Source organism: Salmo salar, unplaced genomic scaffold, assembly GCF_905237065.1.
Source record: "Salmo salar unplaced genomic scaffold, Ssal_v3.1, whole genome shotgun sequence".
Taxonomy (NCBI): domain Eukaryota; kingdom Metazoa; phylum Chordata; class Actinopteri; order Salmoniformes; family Salmonidae; genus Salmo; species Salmo salar.
The window spans coordinates 102,743-125,921 of record NW_025547535.1 but is presented as its reverse complement, the minus strand read 5'-3'; the positions used below and the strand labels follow the sequence as shown (position 1 = coordinate 125,921).

At 44.4% G+C, this 23,179-nt stretch overlaps 1 protein-coding gene across 1 annotated transcript in view; it reads right to left on the bottom strand.

Annotated features, from left to right (window-relative positions):
• The window catches only part of LOC106587947 (CD82 antigen), a 48,712-nt gene extending 27,344 nt beyond the window's left edge, over positions 1-21,368 (bottom strand). Inside the window, exons 1-2 of the mRNA XM_014176609.2 lie at positions 21,117-21,368; positions 519-591 (exon numbers count right to left, since the gene is read on the bottom strand). Of these exons, the coding sequence (XP_014032084.1) occupies positions 519-581 (63 nt within the window). The 5' untranslated portion in view covers positions 582-591; positions 21,117-21,368. The remainder of the gene's footprint in view (positions 1-518; positions 592-21,116) is intronic.
• Between the last annotated feature and the right edge of the window lie 1,811 nt (positions 21,369-23,179).

Genomic DNA, 23,179 nt, shown 5'->3' with positions numbered 1-23,179 from the left:
AGGGAGGGGGGTGAGTGGGAGAAAAAGAGGGCATGAGAGAGAGAGAGGGCATGAAAGAGAGCGCGAGATAGGGGGCATGAGAGAGAGAGCGAATGATGCCATAGAGAATGAGAAAGCAAGAGGGCATGAAAGAGAGAGCGCGAGAGAGGGCATGAAAGAGAGAGCACGAGAGAGAGGGCATGAAAGAGATAGAGCACGAGAGAGGGGGCATGAGAGAGAGAGCTAAAGGGAGAGAGAGCGAGAGTGAATGATGTCAGAATGAGAGATTGAATGATGCCATAGAGAATGAGAGAGTGAAACAGAGGACAAGGATGACAGAGTAGTTGGTGTGTGTTGGTGAGTTCACATTCCATCCCACCGACTCGATCTCAAACCGGTCCAACATGGCCATAGAGCTGTGGCGGTCATGCCATTTTATCAGACAGTTATTGTCATGCATGTTTCATCCACTCAGAGTGGAGGCTGAGGTCCTGCACTGTATAGGCATGTTATCTGTGTCTAGGAAATAAGATACTTACGAAGAAGAGGACATTGAAGAGGAACAGGAAGTACTTGATTGCCTTCATGCAGCCTTTCCCCATTGTGATCGCTCTGTGAACAGAATACAAATATTTAGTAATACTTTATTTGAAGAGTACTTAAGCATTAATATAATAAAATCATGAATATAATCACAGGTCAGTCAGACATCCCTGTGGTCTACTAAAGAGTTTAACACGATGGCATCAACGTACAGAGGGGACATGATCCACATAGTGTGTGTGTGTCTGGATTTGTTGTAGTGTGTGTGTGTGTGTGTGTGTGTGTGTGTGTGTGTGTGAAGCCTCTGACCTGCTGGCTAAGCTGCTGAGATGATAGGGACCTGGATCTCTAGGAGACAGATGCCTGGAACCCTCTGACCTGCTGGCTAAGTTGCTGAGATGATAGGGACCTGGATCTCTAGGAGACAGATGCCTGGAAACATCTGACCTGCTGGCTAAGCTGCTGAGATGATAGGGACCTGGATCTCTAGGAGACAGATGCCTGGAAACATCTGACCTGCTGGCTAAGCTGCTGAGATGATAGGGACCTGGATCTATAGGAGACAGATGCCTGGAAACATCTGACCTGCTGGCTAAGCTGCTGAGATGATAGGGACCTGGATCTATAGGAGACAGATGCCTGGAAACATCTGACCTGCTGGCTAAGCTGCTGAGATGATAGGGACCTGGATCTCTAGGAGACAGATGCCTGGAAACATCTGACCTGCTGGCTAAGCTGCTGAGATGATAGGGACCTGGATCTATAGGAGACAGATGCCTGGAAACATCTGACCTGCTGGCTAAGCTGCTGAGATGATAGGGACCTGGATCTATAGGAGACAGATGCCTGGAAACATCTGACCTGCTGGCTAAGCTGCTGAGATGATAGGGACCTGGATCTATAGGATTACTGGTATACAACCAGCCAGTGGTGGAAAAAAAGTACCCAATTGTCATACATGAGTAAAAGTAATGATACCTTAATAGAAAATGACTCCAGTAAAAGTCAAAGTCACCCAGTAAAATACTACTTGAGTAAAAGTCTAAAAAAATGTGGCTTTAAATATACTTAAGTATCAAAAGTATAAACCATTTTGAACAAACCAGGCGGCATGATTTTCTAGTTTTGATAAATGTACGGACAGCCAGGGACACACTCCAACATCATTTACAAATAAAGCGGTTGTGTTTAGTGAGTCCACCAGTGACCATGTGTTCTCTTGATAAGTACGTGAATTGGACCATTTTCCTGTCGAAATGTAACGAGTACTTTTGGCTGTCAGGGAAAATGTATGGAGTAAAAAGTATATTATTTTCTTTAGGAATGTAGCGAAGTAAAAGTTGCCAAAAAAAGAAATAGTAAAGTACAGATACCCCCAAAACTACTTAAGTAGTACTTTAAAGTATTTGTACACCACTGCAACCAGCAACACACCCTCCATCAGACTGTACAACCAGCAACACAACAACCTCAATCAGGGTGTACAACCAGCAACACACAACCAACACCCTCCATCAGACTGTACAACCAGCAACACAACCAACACCCTCCATCAGACTGTACAACCAGCAACACAACCAACACCCTCCATCAGACTGTACAACCAGCAACACAGCCTGAAGCTCTAAAACACAACCTGAACCAGACTGTACAACCAGCAACACAACCAACACTCTCCATCAGACTGTACAACCAGCAACACCCTCCATCAGACTGTACAACCAGCAACACACAACCCCAACACCCTCCATCAGACTGTACAACCAGCAACACAGAGCACAAACTGAACAGCGAGCATAACATCAATCTACCACAGCAACACAGCCTGAAGCTCTAAAACACAACCTCAAAACACAGCTGACCTCAATATCGCACAGCAGAGCATGAGGGGCTCAAGATCCTCTCTCTCTACCTCTCTCTACCTCTCTCCTTTCCACAAAGTAATGGCCTCTTCCAGTCAAATAAATCTATGGAAATTTCAGTAGAATGTGTGGACTAGGGCTGGCAATTGCCAGGGACCTCATGATATGATGCCGATGCGATATGATGCTGATGCCGATGCCGATGCATATTGGCGATTCTATGTATTATGATTCAATACTGAGATTTTATTGCGATTCGATGTTCCAAACATAATGATCACTACATGTCTGCTGCAGAAAGACACAGAGTCATGAGAAAACTAGTTTTGATCCGTCATGGAAATAAAAGTGCTGAAAACAAATTGCCTCTCTATTTAAAAAGAACAAGCTATGAAGGAAAAAAAAATACTGGATTTTGTTGTTGTTGCAGGTACAGCCAATTAGCGCTAAAATAATATTGTGATATTGTCAAAATGATACAATATATTGTCACAAATAATATTCCAATATGTAACTGTGTAGATTTTTTCCCCCCATCAGTAGTGTGAGCTGCTCAATACTTCCTGCTGTCAGCGAAGCAATGCCGTGGGGGATTGAGAGATACAGTAGATAGTAGCAGAGAGAGATGGAGAGTAACACAGAGAGAGATGGGGAGCGTAACACAGAGAGAGATGGTAGAGAGTGTAACACAGAGAGAGATGGTAGAGAGTGTAACACAGAGAGAGATGGTAGAGAGTGTAACACAGAGAGAGATGGTAGAGAGTGTAACACAGAGAGAGATGGTAGAGAGTGTAACACAGAGAGAGATGGTAGAGAGTGTAACACAGAGAGAGATGGTAGAGAGTGTAACACAGAGAGAGATGGTAGAGAGTATAACAGAGAGAGATGGAGTGTAACAGAGAGAGATGGAGAGTAACAGAGAGAGATGGAGAGTAACAGAGAGAGATGGAGTAACAGAGAGAGATGGAGAGTAACAGAGAGAGATGGAGTGTAACAGAGAGAGATGGTAGAGAGTGTAACAGAGAGAGATGGTAGAGAGTATAACAGAGAGAGATGGAGAGTATAACAGAGAGAGATGGAGAGTAACAGAGAGAGATGGAGAGTAACAGAGAGAGATGGAGAGTAACAGAGAGAGATGGAGTGTAACAGAGAGAGATGGTAGAGAGTGTAACAGAGAGAGATGGTAGAGAGTGTAACAGAGAGAGATGGTAGAGAGTGTAACAGAGAGAGATGGTAGAGAGTGTAACAGAGAGAGATGGTAGAGAGTGTAACAGAGAGAGATGGTAGAGAGTGTAACAGAGAGATGGTAGAGAGTGTAACAGAGAGAGATGGTAGAGAGTGTAACAGAGAGAGATGGTAGAGAGTGTAACAGAGAGAGATGGAGAGTGTAACAGAGAGAGATGGAGAGTGTAACAGAGAGAGATGGAGAGTGTAACAGAGAGAGATGGAGAGTAACAGAGAGAGATGGTAGAGAGTATAACAGAGAGAGATGGTAGAGAGTGTAACAGAGAGAGATGGTAGAGTATAACAGAGAGAGATGGTAGAGAGTATAACAGAGAGAGATGGTAGAGAGTGTAACAGAGAGAGTATAACAGAGAGAGATGGAGAGTATAACAGAGAGAGATGGTAGAGAGTATAACAGAGAGAGATGGTAGAGAGTGTAACAGAGAGAGTATAACAGAGAGAGATGGAGAGTATAACAGAGAGAGATGGTAGAGAGTATAACAGAGAGAGATGGTAGAGAGTATAACAGAGAGAGATGGTAGAGAGTATAACAGAGAGAGATGGTAGAGAGTATAACAGAGAGAGATGGTAGAGAGTATAACAGAGAGAGATGGTAGAGAGTATAACAGAGAGAGATGGTAGAGAGTATAACAGAGAGAGATGGTAGAGAGTATAACATGAGAGAGATGGTAGAGAGTATAACATGAGAGAGATGGTAGAGAGTATAACATGAGAGAGATGGTAGAGAGTATAACAGAGAGAGATGGTAGAGAGTATAACAGAGAGAGATGGTAGAGAGTGTAACAGAGAGAGATGGTAGAGAGTGTAACAGAGAGAGTATAACAGAGAGAGATGGTAGAGAGTATAACAGAGAGAGATGGTAGAGACTATAACAGAGAGAGATGGTAGAGAGTATAACAGAGAGAGATGGTAGAGAGTATAACAGAGAGAGATGGTAGAGAGTATAACAGAGAGAGATGGTAGAGAGTATAACAGAGAGAGATGGTAGAGAGTATAACAGAGAGAGATGGTAGAGAGTATAACAGAGAGAGATGGTAGAGAGTATAACAGAGAGAGATGGTAGAGAGTATAACAGAGAGAGATGGTAGAGAGTATAACAGAGAGAGATGGTAGAGAGTATAACAGAGAGAGTATAACAGAGAGAGATGGTAGAGAGTGTAACAGAGAGAGTATAACAGAGAGAGATGGTAGAGAGTGTAACAGAGAAAGTATAACAGAGAGAGATGATTGAGAGTGTAACAGAGAGGGGGAGAGTGTAACAGAGAGAGTAACACAGAGAGAGATGATTGAGGGTGTAACAGAGAGAGGGAGATGATGAAGTTAAGATAACGTAGGTCATTACAACGACCCGGTGTCAGGGAGAGAGAATCTACATCCCGGTTCTCAACAACAAAATGTGCACTTGGACACTCCCATCATCCAATTCTTAAACCAATCCGATACTTTCAAATCCATGACAGGGAGTGTGCGAGTGCCCGCTTGGGGAAAAGAGCGGGAAATCTGGACGCAGACCAAAGAGGATACACGACGGCTAACACTGGTCAAACATTGAACTTAAACGGTCTGAAAGCCAAGAGGCCCGAACGTGAATATATATTGAAACAAGGCTGTTCCATTATGTTGACTAGTTAACATAAGATCAGTTTACTGCCATGTTAACCATGTGTTCAAAGAGCCCCTTCAGCCACAAGACAGTCCAGTCGTTACAGTAGTCTGAGTCAGACAGTTAAACCAGGATAAATGGTCTCAACATACTGTTTAAACACAGGGACACATACAGTGGAAAACATGGCAGGACTATAATATATAAGTGGACACCAACTTGCACACCAAGGCTGCATCCTAAATGCCACCCTATCCCCTATACAGTGCACTACTTTTAACCAGGGTCCTACATAGTGCACAAATTTTGACCAGGGCCCCACATAGTGCACTACTTTTGACCAGGGCCCCACATAGTGCACTACTTTTGACCAGGGCCCCACATAGTGCACTACTTTTGACCAGGGCCCAATAGAGAAAGGGATGCTATTTGTAAAACCTCTGAAGAATGAGGGATTCTCCAGACACTGCAACTTCACTAGCTACAGTGTTGACTCAATGTTAAGTTGGGGGCATTTCCATGTAAAAGGACCCATGAGCACCAACATGTGAAGTTCATAGGAACATATCAAATTGGGTGTAAAAAGGACCCATGTGAAGTTCATAGGAACATATCAAATTGGGTGTAAAAGGACCCATGAGCACCAACATGTGAAGTTTATAGGAACATATCAAATTGGGTGTCAAATGAAAGCTAACACACTGGGCACAGACGTCAATTCAATGTCTATTCCACATTGGTTCAACGTATTTTGTAGAAATGATGTAAAAACAACATTAATTCAACCAGTGTGACAGGGTGAAATGTAAAGCGGGCTTTTCAAACCGCTCTTACACTAAAAAGGGCATTAGCATCATTTTTCACAATTTCAGTGGTATTCCAACCTCAAAAACATAGAAATAGCTTGTTTTTGACTGCAAAGGTATTAGAAATAAAGTGAAGTCCAAAAGTATTGGAACCCATGATAAAGATGAGCAAAAAAAGACTGCATAAAATAAATAATTACAAATATTTAGTTATATTGTATGCTAAAAAAATTAAAAAAAATAATTAAATAAATAAATGAGAAATTATATTATTTTATACTAACACTCAAAAAGTTAGGGGTCAAAATGATTGACCACAATGTTTTCAATAGCTCACTTTGTGAGGATAAGGGCACTGAGACTTTTCTAAAATGTTTTATGAGATTGGAGAACACATTGGGAGAGATGTTGGACCATTCCTCCAAAGAGAATATTTCCAGATCGTTGATATCCTTATGGACTGTCCTTGTTCAATTCAAACCACAGGTTTTCAATGCGTTTCCAGTCTGGAGACTGAGATGGCCATTGAAAAATGTTGATTGTGTGACCATTTCTTGGTTGATTTTAATGTGTTGCTTGGGGTTATGGTCTTCCTAGGAGATCCACTTGCGGCCAAGTTTCAGCCTCCTGGCAGAGGAAACCAGGCTGTTGGCAAAAATGTCCTGGTACTGGGTACAGTTTATGATGCTGTTGACCTTAACAATGGCCTCGGGACCAGTGGAAGCAAAATATCCACAGAACATCAAAGATCCACCCCTGTATTTTACAGTAGGTATGGGGGTTCGTTCTCATTTGGATGCCAACCCCACCGCTTGGCCAAACAGCTCTATTCCCATCTCATTTGACTAAAGCACCAGTTCCAATGGCGTTTAACAAACTCCAGGTGTTTACATTTGTTGGGTGACAAGAAAATACTGCTCTTATACTTAGTTCAGCAGAAATGCCTTGTTTAAGATTAAGAAATATTACCTAGTGTCTTGTCATTCTGTTACCAAACCCAATCTGCACTGTTCTTAAGAGTAAATGTGTTAATGTAAAATGCTCAGTGGAAGTTGTTAAAAGTAGTCCCCGTGTATATGTTGTACGGTTTGTTAAAACTTTCCAATCAAATGTTTGTATTTTTTTTAAAGTTTTTTTTAAGATCATACTTTGAAAGTGAAAATTCTGAGTGTAAGCATCATTTTGTTATGGTGGAATTACCCTTCGTCAATCACAGGGCTATAAAGTTAAAGAGCCCCCGCGAAGACCATGGACTTAAAACAGCGAGTGGCCGGGCTATCGCCCCCTGACGCAATTTTCAGAAAATTCTATATGTTAAAAACACCACCGTTCACCGCCACCCAGCAGGTGAGCGTGAACTCACTGTGGCCTCCGCTGCGTGTGGCCATTTGTCTTCGCGGTGCGTCTCTTCTCTTAGCGGGCATCTCTCATATCCAGAGAGGCACAGTGACAAAGGTCAAATGAAGTCTCCTAGCCTCTAACCTCAAAGCTGCTGTTGATGACGTTACTGCAGCGATTTATTTTAAATCAACCAGAGTTACTGATAAGTGTTGTCTAGAGGCCCAACAAACACACACCTATTTAGGAGAGGTGCTGGCTAGCGGAGTGGAGAGCAGCACACTCTAGGAGCTCAGATGCAACAAAAAATGTGCATGTCCAACATTTCGACAGACAAGCCGGTCTGTTACAACCCGAACGAAGACAGCCGGTCTGTTACAACCCGAACGAAGACAGCCGGTCTGTTACAACCCGAACGAAGACAGCCGGTCTGTTACAACCCGAACGAAGACAGCCGGTCTGTTACAACCCGAACGAAGACAGCCGGTCTGTTACAACCCGAACGAAGACAGCCGGTCTGTTACAACCCGAACGAAGACAGCCGGTCTGTTACACCCCGACCGAAGACAGCCGGTCTGTTATACCCCGACCGAAGACAGCCGGTCTGTTATACCCCGACCGAAGACAGCCGGTCTGTTACACCCCGACCGAAGACAGCCGGTCTGTTACACCCCGACCGAAGACAGCCGGTCTGTTATACCCCGAACGAAGACAGCCGGTCTGTTACACCCCGACCGAAGACAGCCGGTCTGTTATACCCCGACCGAAGACAGCCGGTCTGTTATAACCCGACCGAAGACAGCCGGTCTGTTACAACCCGAACGAAGACAGCCGGTCTGTTATAACCCGGACGAAGACAGCCGGTCTGTTATACCCCGACCGAAGACAGCCGGTCTGTTACACCCCGACCGAAGACAGCCGGTCTGTTATAACCCGGACGAAGACAGCCGGTCTGTTATACCCCGACGAAGACAGCCGGTCTGTTATACCCCGACGAAGACAGCCGGTCTGTCGAAACGTTGGAAATGTTTTTTTTACATCTGAGCTCCTAGAGTGTAACTCTCCTTTATGTTTTGAACTGATAAGTGCTGTAACATTATCTGTGATAACTACTAACAAGTGAGTGATTCAGAGCATTATATTCTGTTGAGTTGAGGCCTCCATCTCCAAGACAAAGTGAAAGCAGAGAATAAAGGTCCCCTCTTTCAAAATATTTTGTCTCCAACCTCATTGGTTAATAAAAACACACTAGACACTTTCAGAGAGTCCAGTAGCATAAAGACTTTACATAGTCAAATCGATGTTTCTGTCTCAAATACAAAGTCCTGTCTACTAACCCTCCGCTCAGGCACGGCCTTGTGTGTGTGTGTGTGTGTGACAGACATCTGTCGCCATTCAAAGAGGCCGTAAACATATTGCTACACACATCTTACAGAAGACCCATCAGTAGTTAACACACTACCGTAGCCGACCAATCACAGACCAGGGCCCACATTCACAAAGGTTCTCAGAGTTAGGAGTGCTGATCTAGGATCAGTTTCTGTCTTTTAGATCAGAATGAATACGACAATATGGACAGGGGAACCTAGTCCTACTCTGGACACGGAATACAGGCACAGCCCCCCCCCCCCCTAACCTACACCAACCCCTCTTCCTCTCTACACCAACCCCTCTTCCTCTCTCCTAACCTACACCAACCCCTCTTCCTCTCTCCTAACCTACACCAACCCCTCTTCCTCTCTCCTAACCTACACCAACCCCTCTTCCTCTCTCCTAACCTACACCAACCCCTCTTCCTCTCCAACAACCACCCCTCTTCCTCTCTCCTAACCTACACCAACCCCTCTTCCTCTCTCCTAACCTACACCAACCCCTCTTCCTCTCTCCTAACCTACACCAACCCCTCTTCCTCTCTCCTAACCTACACCAACCCCTCTTCCTCTCTCCTAACCTACACCAACCCCTCATCTCTCCTAACCTACACCAACCCCTCATCTCTCCTAACCTACACCAACCCCTCATCTCTCCTAACCTACACCAACCCCTCTTCATCTATTTTCTTCCACCTCATGTTTTTTTTTTCTCCAAATCCTAAAATATCCCAGGAGCCTCCAGAGCAGAGGGCTTTAGGATCATATGACAGCCTTTCCAAGTGGCACCCTATTTCCTATTTCCTATGGAATAGGGTGCCATTTGGGACGCAGACCTTTTCTTCTGCTTTCACTTCAGGGTGTCAAACAAGTCAGTTCAGTCCTCTCTCCCTTTCACTTCAGGGTGTCAAACAAGTCAGTTCAGTCCTCTTTCTCTCTCTTTCACTGAACTTGCTCTTTTCCCCACTAGTTGTTCTGCTTTTCCTCTCCTCCTCCCGTTTCTATCTGTACCAGGCACTACTGAGAGAACACATTGGGGTCGGCTGATACAACACTCAGTAAAGTGAGATAAGAGTGTATGAGAGGGAGACAGAGCGAGAAGAGAGAGAGAAAGAGCAAGAAGGGGAGAGAGAGAGAGAGAGAGAAAAGAGAGACCGCGAGAAGGGGAGAGAGGAGGGGAGAGAGAGAGAGACCGCGAGAAGGGGAGAGAGGAGGGGAGAGAGAGAGAAAGAGAGACCGCGAGAAGGGGAGAGAGGAGGGGAGAGAGAGAAAGAGATCAGAGTTTGAAGTCAGAGTGAGAACTTGCAGGTCACTTTGCTTCCACTTTCTGTCTAGTTTGTTTGCATCAGAGGCGGCTGGTGCCGTTTAAGATGAGGGAGGATATTTATATTTTTTATGAACATGGCCTTATTTCTATGACAGCATATTGGATGACTGTCATTACGTACTCCAGTAACCCAGTTCAATGTAACATTGATAGGTTTAGGCTCCCACATGATTCTCAAATTTTCCCTGTACCCATCATGAGGTTTCTACAACCTAGCCTATGAATGAAGGTTTACAATGTAGGTACGCACAGGTCAAGCGAATTTTGAGTAATCAAGGTGACAGACAGTGACACATTCAATAGCGCTTTGCAGACTCTTGCCTGCATCTAGCTGATCTAGGGTGTAACCAAGTAGTCCAACAGTTGCAAAACGAGAGCTTCTATTGGACTCATTCAGGTATGTTTATCCCAGTTTTGTTATGTTTGCTTCCGTTGAGATAAAACACTTAAAACAGAATCGATGCAATGAATACATCCCCTGATCACATGCAAATACATGTTCACTTTCATAGCAGCTAGATACATACAACAGGCTGTTTGTATGTATAATTCCTTCTGGCATCTACGCGCTCTCCTCCTCTCACCTTTTCCCTTCATTTATCGACTTGAGTTCACAACACATCAGCAGTCTGTAACCAAGCCAACCGCTACACACAGCCTACATCGTTGTCACCATCGTAACGTCATTGTCAATACAGCTACTAGAACTAACGCGTTAGTAAACCTGCTACAATCATGCAGTAAAGTGCACAGTCAGCAGCAAGCGGGTTTAGCAGTTACACCGGCGGGCCGCCCCCTCCCCTCCCCTCCATGGCAAAACATTTATAATTAATAAAACCAAAAGCTTACCTTGACTTGGAAGAGTTCCAGCCATAGCCAGTTAGCGAACATAGCATCCCTCTCTGTTTGAGACGGTAGTTTGAGTAGGCTAAACTAGCTTGCTGCATTCAATGATAGCTAATTAAGTGAAAAATAATATACTACAAAATCTCTCTCATCGACTCACCACATTGTATATACTGCACTGCTAACTAGCTGTAGCTTATGCTTTCAGTACAAGATCCATTCTCTGATCCCTTGACTGGGTGGACAACATGTCAGTTCATGCTGCAAGAGCTCTGATACTGTAGATTGGAGGACGTCCTCCGGAAGTTGTCATAATTAATGTGTAAGTCTATGGAAGGGGGTGAGAACCATGAGCCTCCAAGGTTTTGTATTGAAGTCAATGTAGCCAGAGGAGGATGGAAGCTAGCTGTCCTCCAGCTACACCATGGTGCTAATCTACAGAGTGCTGTAGGGTAGTGCTGTTTGTTTACTTGCTGTCTGTGGTGAATTATTTTTTACTTTGAGACATTCCACAGTGGTGGTGAGTTAAGACAATCAGACATACTATCAGATCCACAAATGGGCACATTTATAGACCCACATTTATAAGCCTACATTTGTGTGCAGGCCAGGTAGCCTAGACCTACTGATATGTATAATCAGGTGCACGTCCATTTAAGTGGAACAGAGAGAATAACTAGCCGTTTTACAGCTCATTTAGCCATGGAACAGAGAGAATAAGTAGCCGTTTTACAGCTCATTTAGCCATGGAACAGAGAGAATAACTAGCCGTTTTACAGCTCATTTAGCCATGGAACAGAGAGAATAACTAGCCGTTTTACAGCTCATTTAGCCATGGAACAGAGAGAATAACTAGTCGTTTTACAGCTCATTTAGCCATGGAACAGAGGGAATAACTAGCCGTTTTACAGCTCATTTAGCCATGGAACAGAGAGAATAAGTAGCCGTTTTACAGCTCATTTAGCCATGGAACAGAGAGAATAACTAGCCGTTTTACAGCTCATTTAGCCATGGAACAGATAGAATAACTAGTCGTTTTACAGCTCATTTAGCCATGGAACAGAGAGAATAACTAGCCGTTTTACAGCTCATTTAGCCATGGAACAGAGGGAATAACTAGCCGTTTTACAGCTCATTTAGCCATGGAACAGAGAGAATAACTAGCCGTTTTACAGGACATTTTCCTACAATTCTTCGCATTTTGTCACAGGCTGGAGGCAAACGTTTACAGTTTTTAATATGATAAGTGATGATCAATGGGCTCCACCCCGGTCGGTAATTCAACCATGCTGACTACAAGTTTAGATAGCTGGCTGCTAGACTCATTTACCCCCAAAATGGCCGACTGCTGATGCACAACCGCTTTTCTAAATGTCACCTTGTGTATTCTATTATTCTAACTGTCAAACAGTAAGTTGAGACGCCGACTGAGTCCACCTCCACAGGCCTACAAAAAGGGGCTGCCAGTTTCCCATCCCCGATTTAGACATTGTGTGTAAAAGGGTAAGAATCTGCTTTTGTTTACAGTATGTGTGTGTCAAGACACGATACTTCCATTACTACTGGACTCTTCTTCAAATGTTAGTCTCTCTCTCCCCTGGTAACATAGCAACTAAAACTAGGAGGAAATAAGGACATTCCATGAGAGACTGTATCTAGAGTGCCTACAGAGAGATAAGGAAAGAAATGTGCTTCCATTTGTGTGTTAAAAAGGTGAAAGTACAAAGATAAGATGACTTGTGACATTTGTTGTTCTGTCTGCAGGGTGACATTAGCGCTCATTCTGACACACGATCCCGTGCACAACTTAGACAGACTCCTCTCACACTCCTGAGCTGGTTAGAGCCGTGCAGGAGGCGAGAAGGACGAGACAATTGGTTTCTTTGGGAAATACATACCCTCTCTGGAATGGATGGATGGAAATAGACACACACACACACACACTTGAAGTCAAAAGTTTACATACACCTTAGCCAAATACATTTAAACTCAGTTTCACAATTCCTGACATTTAATCCTAGTAGAAATTCCCTGTCCCTTTTGTACCCGTTTACGCCAGCATCTTCACAAGGTCCTTTGCTGTTGTTCTGGGATTCATTTGCACTATTCGCACCAAAGTACGTTCATCTCTAGGAGACAGAACGCGTCTCCTTCTTCAGTGGTATGGCGGCTGCGTGGTCTCATGGTGTTTATACTTGCATACTATTGTTTGTACAGATGAACGTGGTACCTTCAGGCGTTTGGAAATTGCTCCCAAGGATGAATCAGACTTGTGGAGGTCTACAATCTTTTTTCCTGAGGTCTTGGCTGATTTCTTTTGATTTTCCCATGATGTCAAGCAAAGAGGCACTGAGTTTGAAGGTAGGCCTTGAAATTCATCCACAGGTACACCTCCAATTGGCTAAAATGATGTCAATTAGCCTATCAGAAGCTTCTAAAGCCATGACATCATTTTCTGGAATTTTCCAAGCTGTTTAGAGGCACAGTCAACTTAGTGTATGTAAACTTCTGACCCACTGGAATTGTGATACAGTGAGTTATAAGTGAAATAATCTGTCTGTAAACAATTGTTGGAAAAATTACTCGTGTCATGCACAAAGTAGATGTCCTAACCGACTTGCCAAAACTATAGTTTGTTAACAAGAAATGTTTGGAGTGGTTGAAAAACGAGTTAATGACTCCAACCTAAGTGTGTAAACTTCCAACTTCAACTGTATATAATGTTGTGTTTATTAGCAGCCAATAAGAAAGCCAAACGTATATAAAATATGTTTATTAGTAGCAATATGTTTATTAGTAGCAATAAGCAATAAGTAGGCAAAACAAATATGTTTAAATTGACAAATCAGTGGAGTAGGGTTGTCACTCTTCCAGTATCTTGATACCAGGAAGTAAGAAAGCAAAGGAAACAAAACATGCAGGGGACTTCATTTCAGGAAAAACACTCCTAATGTTGTCATCCAGAGTCACAATATTTGACATAAAGTAGGTTTTTAAAAAGGACCAAAGTGTTTCATCTGCTTTACGTTTTATTTTGTTGCCAAAGAAAGTCTGGTCTGGTAGTACGGTCATACTGGGATTGTGACCACCCTACAGTGTTCTCATGTGTACAGTCAAAGAGGCTGAGTGTGGACGTGTTTAACACCAGTCGTATTAGTCACTCCCATCCTACAGGCACTGGGCTGTCATCACACATCATCCTAATGGTTTGACAATGAAGCTAGAATACAGGCTTCCCCTGTTAGAGGACAAATCACACACACACACACACACACACACCACACACACCGTTTTAATGGAGCTGTCGTCCACTTGAACAAGCCTGTTCCCCAAGCAAGGCAAGGTTAAGTTTCATCAGCGTTCAGCTGGTCTAGCCAGTCTCTGGTTAACACTACACACATACGCAAAACACACACAAACTTTTCTCCAAACCCACACAACACGTCCCTTAACACCTGCCCTCCTTAACAAAACCCTTACACCCACCGGCCCCCACCTTCTACAGCTCTGTCACACACCAGAGCCAACATCCTCCAGCAACCATCCTCTAGCCTCACAGACAGACAGGACAAGACAGGCAGACAGACGGGATAGACAGACAGAGCCCTGCTTTGAGTTGGCCACCAAAACAAAGGCAGCTTTCAGCCACTCTGATCCCTGAACAAAAGGAGAAAATCAACCCGGAGAGGAGGAGAGAGGACCACTCCACTCCAGCCGTACATTCAAACAGCGTCCCAGATAACACCCTATTCCCTATGTAACTCACTACTTTGGACCAGGGTGCATAGGGCTCTGTTCAAAAGTAGTGCACTATATAGGGAATATGGCATCAGTTGGGACACAGACCTCTTCACTACAACAACAGACAGATATGAAAGATGTCCCTTTCTCACCAGAACAATGATTAGTTATGACCAAGTGACCTGAGGATGTTTTTAAAGGGGTTTAACAGGTGTAAAACTATCCCTGCCTGGTTGAGGTAACTGGGCTGGGAGGACCAGAGAAACAAGGGGGTTGAGGTAACTGGGCTGGGAGGGCCAGAGAAACAAGGGGGTTGAGGTAACTGAGCTGGGAGGGCCAGAGAAACAAGGGGGTTGAGGTAACTGGGCTGGGAGGGCCAGAGAAACAAGGGGGTTGAGGTAACTGGGCTGGGAGGACCAGAGAAACAAGGGGGTTGAGGTAACTGGGCTGGGAGGACCAGAGAAACAAGGGGGTTGAGGTAACTGGGCTGGGAGGGCCAGAGAAACAAGGGGTTGAGGTAACTGGCCTGGGAGGACTAGAGAAACAAGGGGTTGAGGTAACTGGCCTGGGAGGACTAGAGAAACAAGGGAGTGTAGGGTGAGGATAAGAGAGGAGGTGAGAGGTGTCAACAGTGAGGGGTGCTGCCTGGACTTGTTAGCAGTGTGAGCCCCAACAGTCATGGGCTGACTCCCAAATGGCATCCTGGCCATAGGGCTCTGGTTAAAAGTACTGTAATATATACTGCTCAAAAAAATAAAGGGAACACTAAAATAACACATCCTAGATCTGAATGAATGAAATAATCTTATTAAATACTTTTTTCTTTACATAGTTGAATGTGCTGACAACAAAATCACACAAAAATAATCAATGGAAATCCAATTTATCAACCCATGGAGGTCTGGATTTGGAGTCACACTCAAAATTAAAGTGGAAAACCACACTACAGGCTGATCCAACTTTGATGTAATGTCCTTAAAACAAGTCAAAATGAGGCTCAGTAGTGTGTGTGGCCTCCACGTGCCTGTATGACCTCCCTACAACGCCTGGGCATGCTCCTGATGAGGTGGCGGATGGTCCCTGAGGGATCCCCTCCCAGACCTGGACTAAAGCATCCGCCAACTCCTGGACAGTCTGTGGTGCAACGTGGCGTTGGTGGATGGAGCGAGACATGATGTCCCAGATGTGCTCAATTGGATTCAGGTCTGGGGAACGGGCAGGCCAGTCCATAGCATCAATGCCTTCCTCTTGCAGGAACTTGACACACTCCAGCCACATGAGGTCTAGCATTGTCTTGCGTTAGGAGGAACCCAGGGCCAACCGCACCAGCATATGGTCTCACAAGGGGTCTGAGGATCTCATCTCGGTACCTAATGGCAGTCAGGCTACCTCTGGCGACCACATGGAGGGCTGTGCGGCCCCCCAAAGAAATGCCACCCCACACCATGACTGACTCACCGCCAAACCGGTCATGCTGGAGGATGTTGCAGGCAGCAGAACGTTCTCCACGGCGTCTCCAGACTCTGTCACGTCTGTCACATGCTCAGTGTGAACCTGCTTTCATCTGTGAAGAGCACAGGGCGCCAGTGGCGAATTTGCCAATCTTGGTGTTCTCTGGCAAATGCCAAACGTCCTGCACGGTGTTGGGCTGTAAGCACAACCCCCACCTGTGGACGTCGGGCCCTCATACCACCCTCATGGAGTCTATTTCTGACCGTTTGAGCAGACACATACACATTTGTGGCCTGCTGGAGGTCATTTTGCAGGGCTCTGGCAGTGCTCCTCCTGCTCCTCCTTGCACAAAGGCGGAGGTAGCGGTCCTGCTGCTGGGTTGTTGCCCTCCTACGGCCTCCTCCACGTCTCCTGATGTACTGGCCTGTCTCCTGGTAGCGCCTCCATGCTCTGGACACTACGCTGACAGACACAGCAAACCTTCTTGCCACAGCTCGCATTGATGTGCCATCCTGGATGAGCTGCACTACCTGAGCCACTTGTGTGGGTTGTAGACTCCGTCTCATGCTACCACTAGAGTGAAAGCACCGCCAGCATTCAAAAGTGACCAAAACATCAGCCAGGAAGCATAGGAACTGAGAAGTGGTCTGTGGTCCCCACCTGCAGAACCACTCCTTTATTGGGGGTATCTTGCTAATTGCCTATAATTTCCACCTGTTGTCTATTCCATTTGCACAATAGCATGTGAAATGTATTGTCAATCAGTGTTGCTTCCTAAGTGGACAGTTTGATTTCAGAGAAGTGTGATTGACTTGGAGTTACATTGTGTTGTTTAAGTGTTCCCTTTATTTTTTTGAGCAATGTATAATGGCACCCTGGCCATAGGGCTCTGGTTAAAAGTACTGTAATATATAATGGCACCCTGGCCATAGGGCTCTGGTCAAAAGTACTGTAATATATAATGGCACCCTGGCCATAGGGCTCTGATCAAAAGTAGTGTACTATAAAGGGAATACTGTGCCGTTTAGGTTGTACCCCTGGACTCAGTAATCTATTCAACCAAAGACCGTTCCACTGATGGTAACAGAACCAGTTTGCACCTCCCAGACAACTTCATTAAGACTCCTTCTGTGACGTTCCCATGACAACCGACCGGGGGGGAAGGGTAGGAGAATGGGGAAGGGTGTTTGTGTGAATGAGGGAAGCTCCTGCTGAGAAAGAAGTCTCATGCTTGGCCCCCTCTAAACCCCCCCCCCTTCTCACATAGTCACTCCCCAACTACCAGGAACATTTAAACAGAGGAGGAACACATGGTTCAGACTATAGAGTCTAGTAGTTACAGGGGTGCAATGTTCTCTACTGTGGCTGCAACGATAAGGGACTATTTAGAGTTTTCGGTTCAACGTTTGAGTTGAGGGCTCATTGGTTGAATTTGAAGAGTAAATCTGATTCAATGATGTCCTTTTGAAGAAACAACCTGTTGGGTCAAACCACTACAGACATCCTCCCATTGGTAGAGCAGCCGGTGACTGGTGGGCCGTCCCCACTGGTAGAGCAGCCGGTGACTGGTGGGCCGTCCCCACTGGTAGAGCAGCCGGTGACTGGTGGGCCGTCCCCACTGGTAGAGCAGCCGGTGACTGGTGGGCCGTCCCCACTGGTAGAGCAGCCGGTGATTGGTGGGCTTGATTTATCAACAGTTCATGTAGTCTACCACCAACAAGCCTAGAAAACCAGTAACCTGGGTCCCAGACTGGCACCAAGGCTACATGAACAACATCTCCCTCAGCAGATACTACAGTTTCTGTGAACAATGTCCCAGTCTGACACACCACCTACAGCGTCGGTGTGACACACACACATGGAATGCAGGCAAACTGCAATCATGTTCATAAGAAACTGTTTGAAATGATTGACTGTGTGAGTCTACGCAAAACATAAACAAATTAAAAAAACAAGAATTAAAAACTTTATGCATTCGGGTCTTTCCATCAGAAAGGACCCATGAGCACCCAGAAGCCTCGTAAACAGAGGGCCCATCCCCCCGGAGATTTGTCCTTGATTCAACTGGAGCCAACTTCATAAAATTGCTATCAATCAAGTTAGAGTAGCTATCTTGTCTAACTATCTTAGCTGGCATGCCTGCTGGCAAGCTTGGTAGACTTTAGAAAAAAAGCAAACTAACTACAATGTAGTGAATAACTCACATTCCTTTCAGTCTTTTACCCAGATTTGAGCAGAGGTGCACAGAAACATATTTATCTTCTTTAATATAAAATAATCAACAGTCAGGAGGATACAGACAGATCAAGAGGTATGCTTAGATATGCAGAAAAATAGACATTCAAATCCATAATTATGCATTTCTGTTTATAACAGATAAGGGATTAATTATGTACTTTTGTTACCGTAATTCCCGTTAATGGGTGTAAATCCACTTCACATATTGTAGTTCAATAACAAAAAACCAAAAAAAAGAGATTTTCAAACTCAAGGTGCCATGTCATAGCTGACAGCCAGTTCTATCTGCAGACATCTTTGAATCTTAATTCAGAGCAGATATTTAACAGGGTGTTTGGGATAATGTGGTCATAAAACCCAGAGGGAGATTTTACAGTAATTATGTTACCAAACTCTACATCTGCACAGTTCTTCCACTAAGTTAGTTTTGCTACATTTACCAGTAGAACTTGTTCAACGTAGTCCTGGTGCATAGACTTGTATGGTTTGTTAAACTTTCAAATAAAGTTTGTGTTTGGCATGTATTTTAAAGTGATTTTTTTTTTTAACTGAGTCAAACTGTAATTTCGTTACCGTGGAATTGCCCACTCGTAGTACAATGATCCCATTCAACACACAATTCACAATCAACTAAACTTGATAAGTAACAACAACAACAAAACACATGAATTTATATTTATTCTGGGTATTTATTCTGGGTATGGGAGCAGATCTTAAGGTTTGGGCCAGTAACAACTGTTGGCCACATCTTTCCTTCTAGCTCTAAAACACAGGGGGAAAAACCAAAAGTCCAGCGATGTGATCAGATCAACAACTCTAAAGTAAAAGTGAAAGAAAGTCTCTCAGCCAGTCATCTCTGGCATCGATGAGAGAGGCGGGGGTGGGGGGGGTGGGGGGGGGGGGCAAGGCACACCCACAATGAGAGACTGGCCAACTGATGTCATCGGTGCACTCACCACCCACACGCTGGCGTGATACCATTAGGGTGCCCGCCAGTCACATACAGCTAGCCCTGCCCGCCAGTCACATACAGCTAGCCCTGCCCGCCAGTCACATACAGCTAGCCCTGCCCGCCAGTCACATACAGCTAGCCCTGCCCGCCAGTCACATACAGCTAGCCCTGCCCGCCAGTCACATACAGCTAGCTCTGCCACAGAGCTACATACATCAACTGTAATAAAAGAAACATACACTATTGTGTTTAACCAACATCGTATTTATAATGACCCATGTCGACATTGTCCTGTATAACTGCATTTAAATACACAGAGAGGAGGAGATATGAAACAAGACTGAGTCTGATGTTACAGAGAGGAGGAGATATGAAACAAGACTGAGTCTGATGTTACAGAGAGGAGGAGATATGAAACAAGACTGATAGTCTGATGTTACAGAGAGGAGGAGATATGAAACAAGACTGAGTCTGATGTTACAGAGAGGAGGAGATATGAAACAAGGCTGATAGTCTGATGTTGGTAGTTACATACAGTGCTACCAGTATGTAGGTTGAGTTTGCAGTGTGTCTGTATCTGTGTGTGTGTTAGAACAGTTACCGTACTGTAAACACACACACTAGTCTGATGCTGCCCTGAAGGTCTCCCCTGCTTCCCCTGATCTGCTACTAAGTTGCGTCCCAAATGGCAGACTATCATGTATATAGCACCCTACGGGGTCTGGTCAACAGTAGTGTAGTATGGAGGGAATAAGGTGCCATTTGGGACACAGTTAAACTCTCCAGCAGGGAGACGGTTTTGAACACACAGCCTCTGCTTTAGCCATCACTGGTCTGGTAGAACAAGTTACTAAACAACCCCTCTTCTGGGCCCGTGTTCAAAACAGGAGTTCTGATCTAGGATCAGGTCCCCCTCTGTCCATGTAATATTATCCATTACAACTAGAAGACAAAACAGATGTGAGATCAGCCTTGAGATAATATATAATGGCTGGTGAATGCTACTTGTAATGTACTGGCAGTATGTTCCATGTGTTGGAAGTATAATCTACACAACAGAATGTGTGGAGGTCAGTGGATGGAACGATATCACACTGTTCAACCCTCCGTTTTACTTTCAACGTTCAACACACACACACACACACACACACACACACACACACACACACACAACAGGAAACAAGGTAACTTATACCAACGTGGTTGACCATTCCAGACCCGCTAATGGAAGAAGAAAAACCAAGAACAAATGCTTTGTTTTTTCATAACAATAGGATAAACCCTTAGTATGTCAGAGACTGAAAAGGCATGTTACAAGAAACGTTGCAATGTTGAACAACAAAGTGTGTATATTTATATCATGATACATCAACAATGATGATTCAACATATAAGTTCGCTACAAAATGTATCCACATCATCAGAACAGACGATGGTAACGTTATGGTTAGAACGTTTCAATGCCTGGGATACGACTGGTCTCAATTACAGACGTTAATGCTTGAGCCCTGGTGTTAAACCAACAGCTCCACACACGCACGCCACATCACCAGTAACTGAAGAAAACACAGGACCATTGCTTTTACCATTCCAAAAGTTTATATCCCCAGAATTCTGTTTAAATTCATAATTCTACATACACCTCCATTTCCACTTTTTTACTCTTCCAATTGGCTCATCAAAATGTCAAGCGTGTCACCCCCAAAAACAATTGCACTTCTATCCAAGGAAAAACGTAGGCTAACCATTTGCAAAGAACTACAATTCATATTGTGCAATACCAATGCGCAAAGTTTGCCTGGTATAATTACTTACGGTTTGGCGTAAAGTTTGTAGGGGGGGAGAAAAAGTTGGTGCAACGGAGTGGTCTGTCTCCTTGTCCTGTTGCGTGTGAGCTGTCTGTCTGTTGGACTTTGGACTGGTAATAACAAAGCCAAACCAAGAGTGAACAACACGACGCGGTGCGGAGCGCGGACGGGACGGAGAAGCGTGGAGATCCCAGCTCTAGTCCCGGGCGTTACGTAACCAGCTGTTAACTTTTAGAAAGGCTCCGCGTCAGCAACAAGCATGTAGCGTAACGGCTCGGAACAGAGCTAGGGAATCCTCTGCAGTCTCCCACCATTTTAGCGAGCTTGCGCGCAATGCCCTTCTTTAACCCCTAAATCCCCGTGACGCTCGAGTGTAATTATCATGTCTGTATAGAACAAACACCAAATGCATTGATTTGAAATTGTATTTCTTTCGTATAACATTGCACGTTGACTTACATTGAGGCATAAGTCAACGCGGATATTGTAGTGAAGAGACGTTTGACTTTATAGATGGGTTTTATTGCAGGTTGAAAGTAGGTTGATGCTGTCGGTTGGGGCTATTCTGTCATGAAACCATTAAGCTGTGGTCCCAAAGCTGCAGCTACTAATAGCAATGATACCATGTGGCGCAGAGGCTATTCAGATCATCTCATTGGACAGATAAAGGCAGTACCCCCATGATCAGCAGGTAGACTAGAGGTTAGAGCGTTGGACTAGTAACCGAAAGGTTGCAAGATCGAAGCACCTGAGCTGACAAAGTAAAAATCTATCATTCTGCCCCTGAACAAGGCAGTTAACCCACTGTTCCCCAGTAGGCCATCATTGAAAATAAGAACTTGTTCTTAACTGACTTGCCTAGTTTAATAAAGGTAAAATAAAAAAACCACACATATGGTATCATCTCAGAAAGCATGGCCTTCTAACTCGCTCCAATACCCAGTCTGTTTGTGGTAACATTGCATGACAAGGAGGGTATTGACAGCAAAACAGACCGGTTAATGTGCTACCTAGACTACTGCTACTCTCTGTTTATCATCTCTGCATCTTAATAACTCTACCAACATGTACATATTAACTCAACTAACCGGTACCCCCTGTATATAGTCTCACTATTGTTACTTCACTGCTGCTCTTTAATTACTAGTTATTTTACTTTAAATGTTTTACCTAACACTTATTTTTCTTAAAACTGCATTGTTGGTTAAGGGCTTGTAAGTAAGCATTTCACTGTAAGGTCTACACCTGTTGTATTCAGCATTTCACTGTAAGGTCTGTTGTATTGGGCACAGGTGACAAATAACATTTGATTTGCTAATTGTTCTCTAAGGAGTGTAATGAACGTTAAATGGACGGGTACCCAGGCTAGGGTTAATGTGCTAACGAAGTAAACATATACAGTGAAGAGATGTAGCAGACGTTCTCTCAGAGCCTGGTGTTTTACCTTCCCCAACGTCACATGTACTACTGAAGGTTCAGCTTCATGTGTTCCTCTCACACAATAACACAAAGGACTTGGTCTGATAGGAGCTTTCGTAACCAAGCGGGAAGGTGGTATTTACCACATCCCACTGGGAGAAACCCACATGAACGCCCCTCCAACTGGTATTACTAGTGGGGAAACTCATCTATCATCTCTGACTTCTCCCACATACTGACCTCTGATGTCACATCCCACTGGGAGAAACCCACATGAACTGCCCTCCAACTGGTGATTACTAGTGGGGAAACTCACCTATCATCTCTGACTTCTCCCACATACTGACCTCTGATGTCACATCCCACTGGGAGAAACCCACATGAACGCCCCTCCAACTGGTATTACTAGTGGGGAAACTCACCTATCATCTCTGACTTCTCCCACATACTGACCTCTGATGTCACATACTAAGGAAATGACCTGGATAACAGCATTTTTGGCAGTTAAATGTAACAACACAACGTTATTTATAAAAAGCAATCTATTCATATGGTTTTTGAACATTATAATTGGTTTACAAGCATGACAGCTGTACTGTTAGTTTATGGTTGACGCAGTTTGTTAGCCATTAGCCAATCAGCATTTCTCAA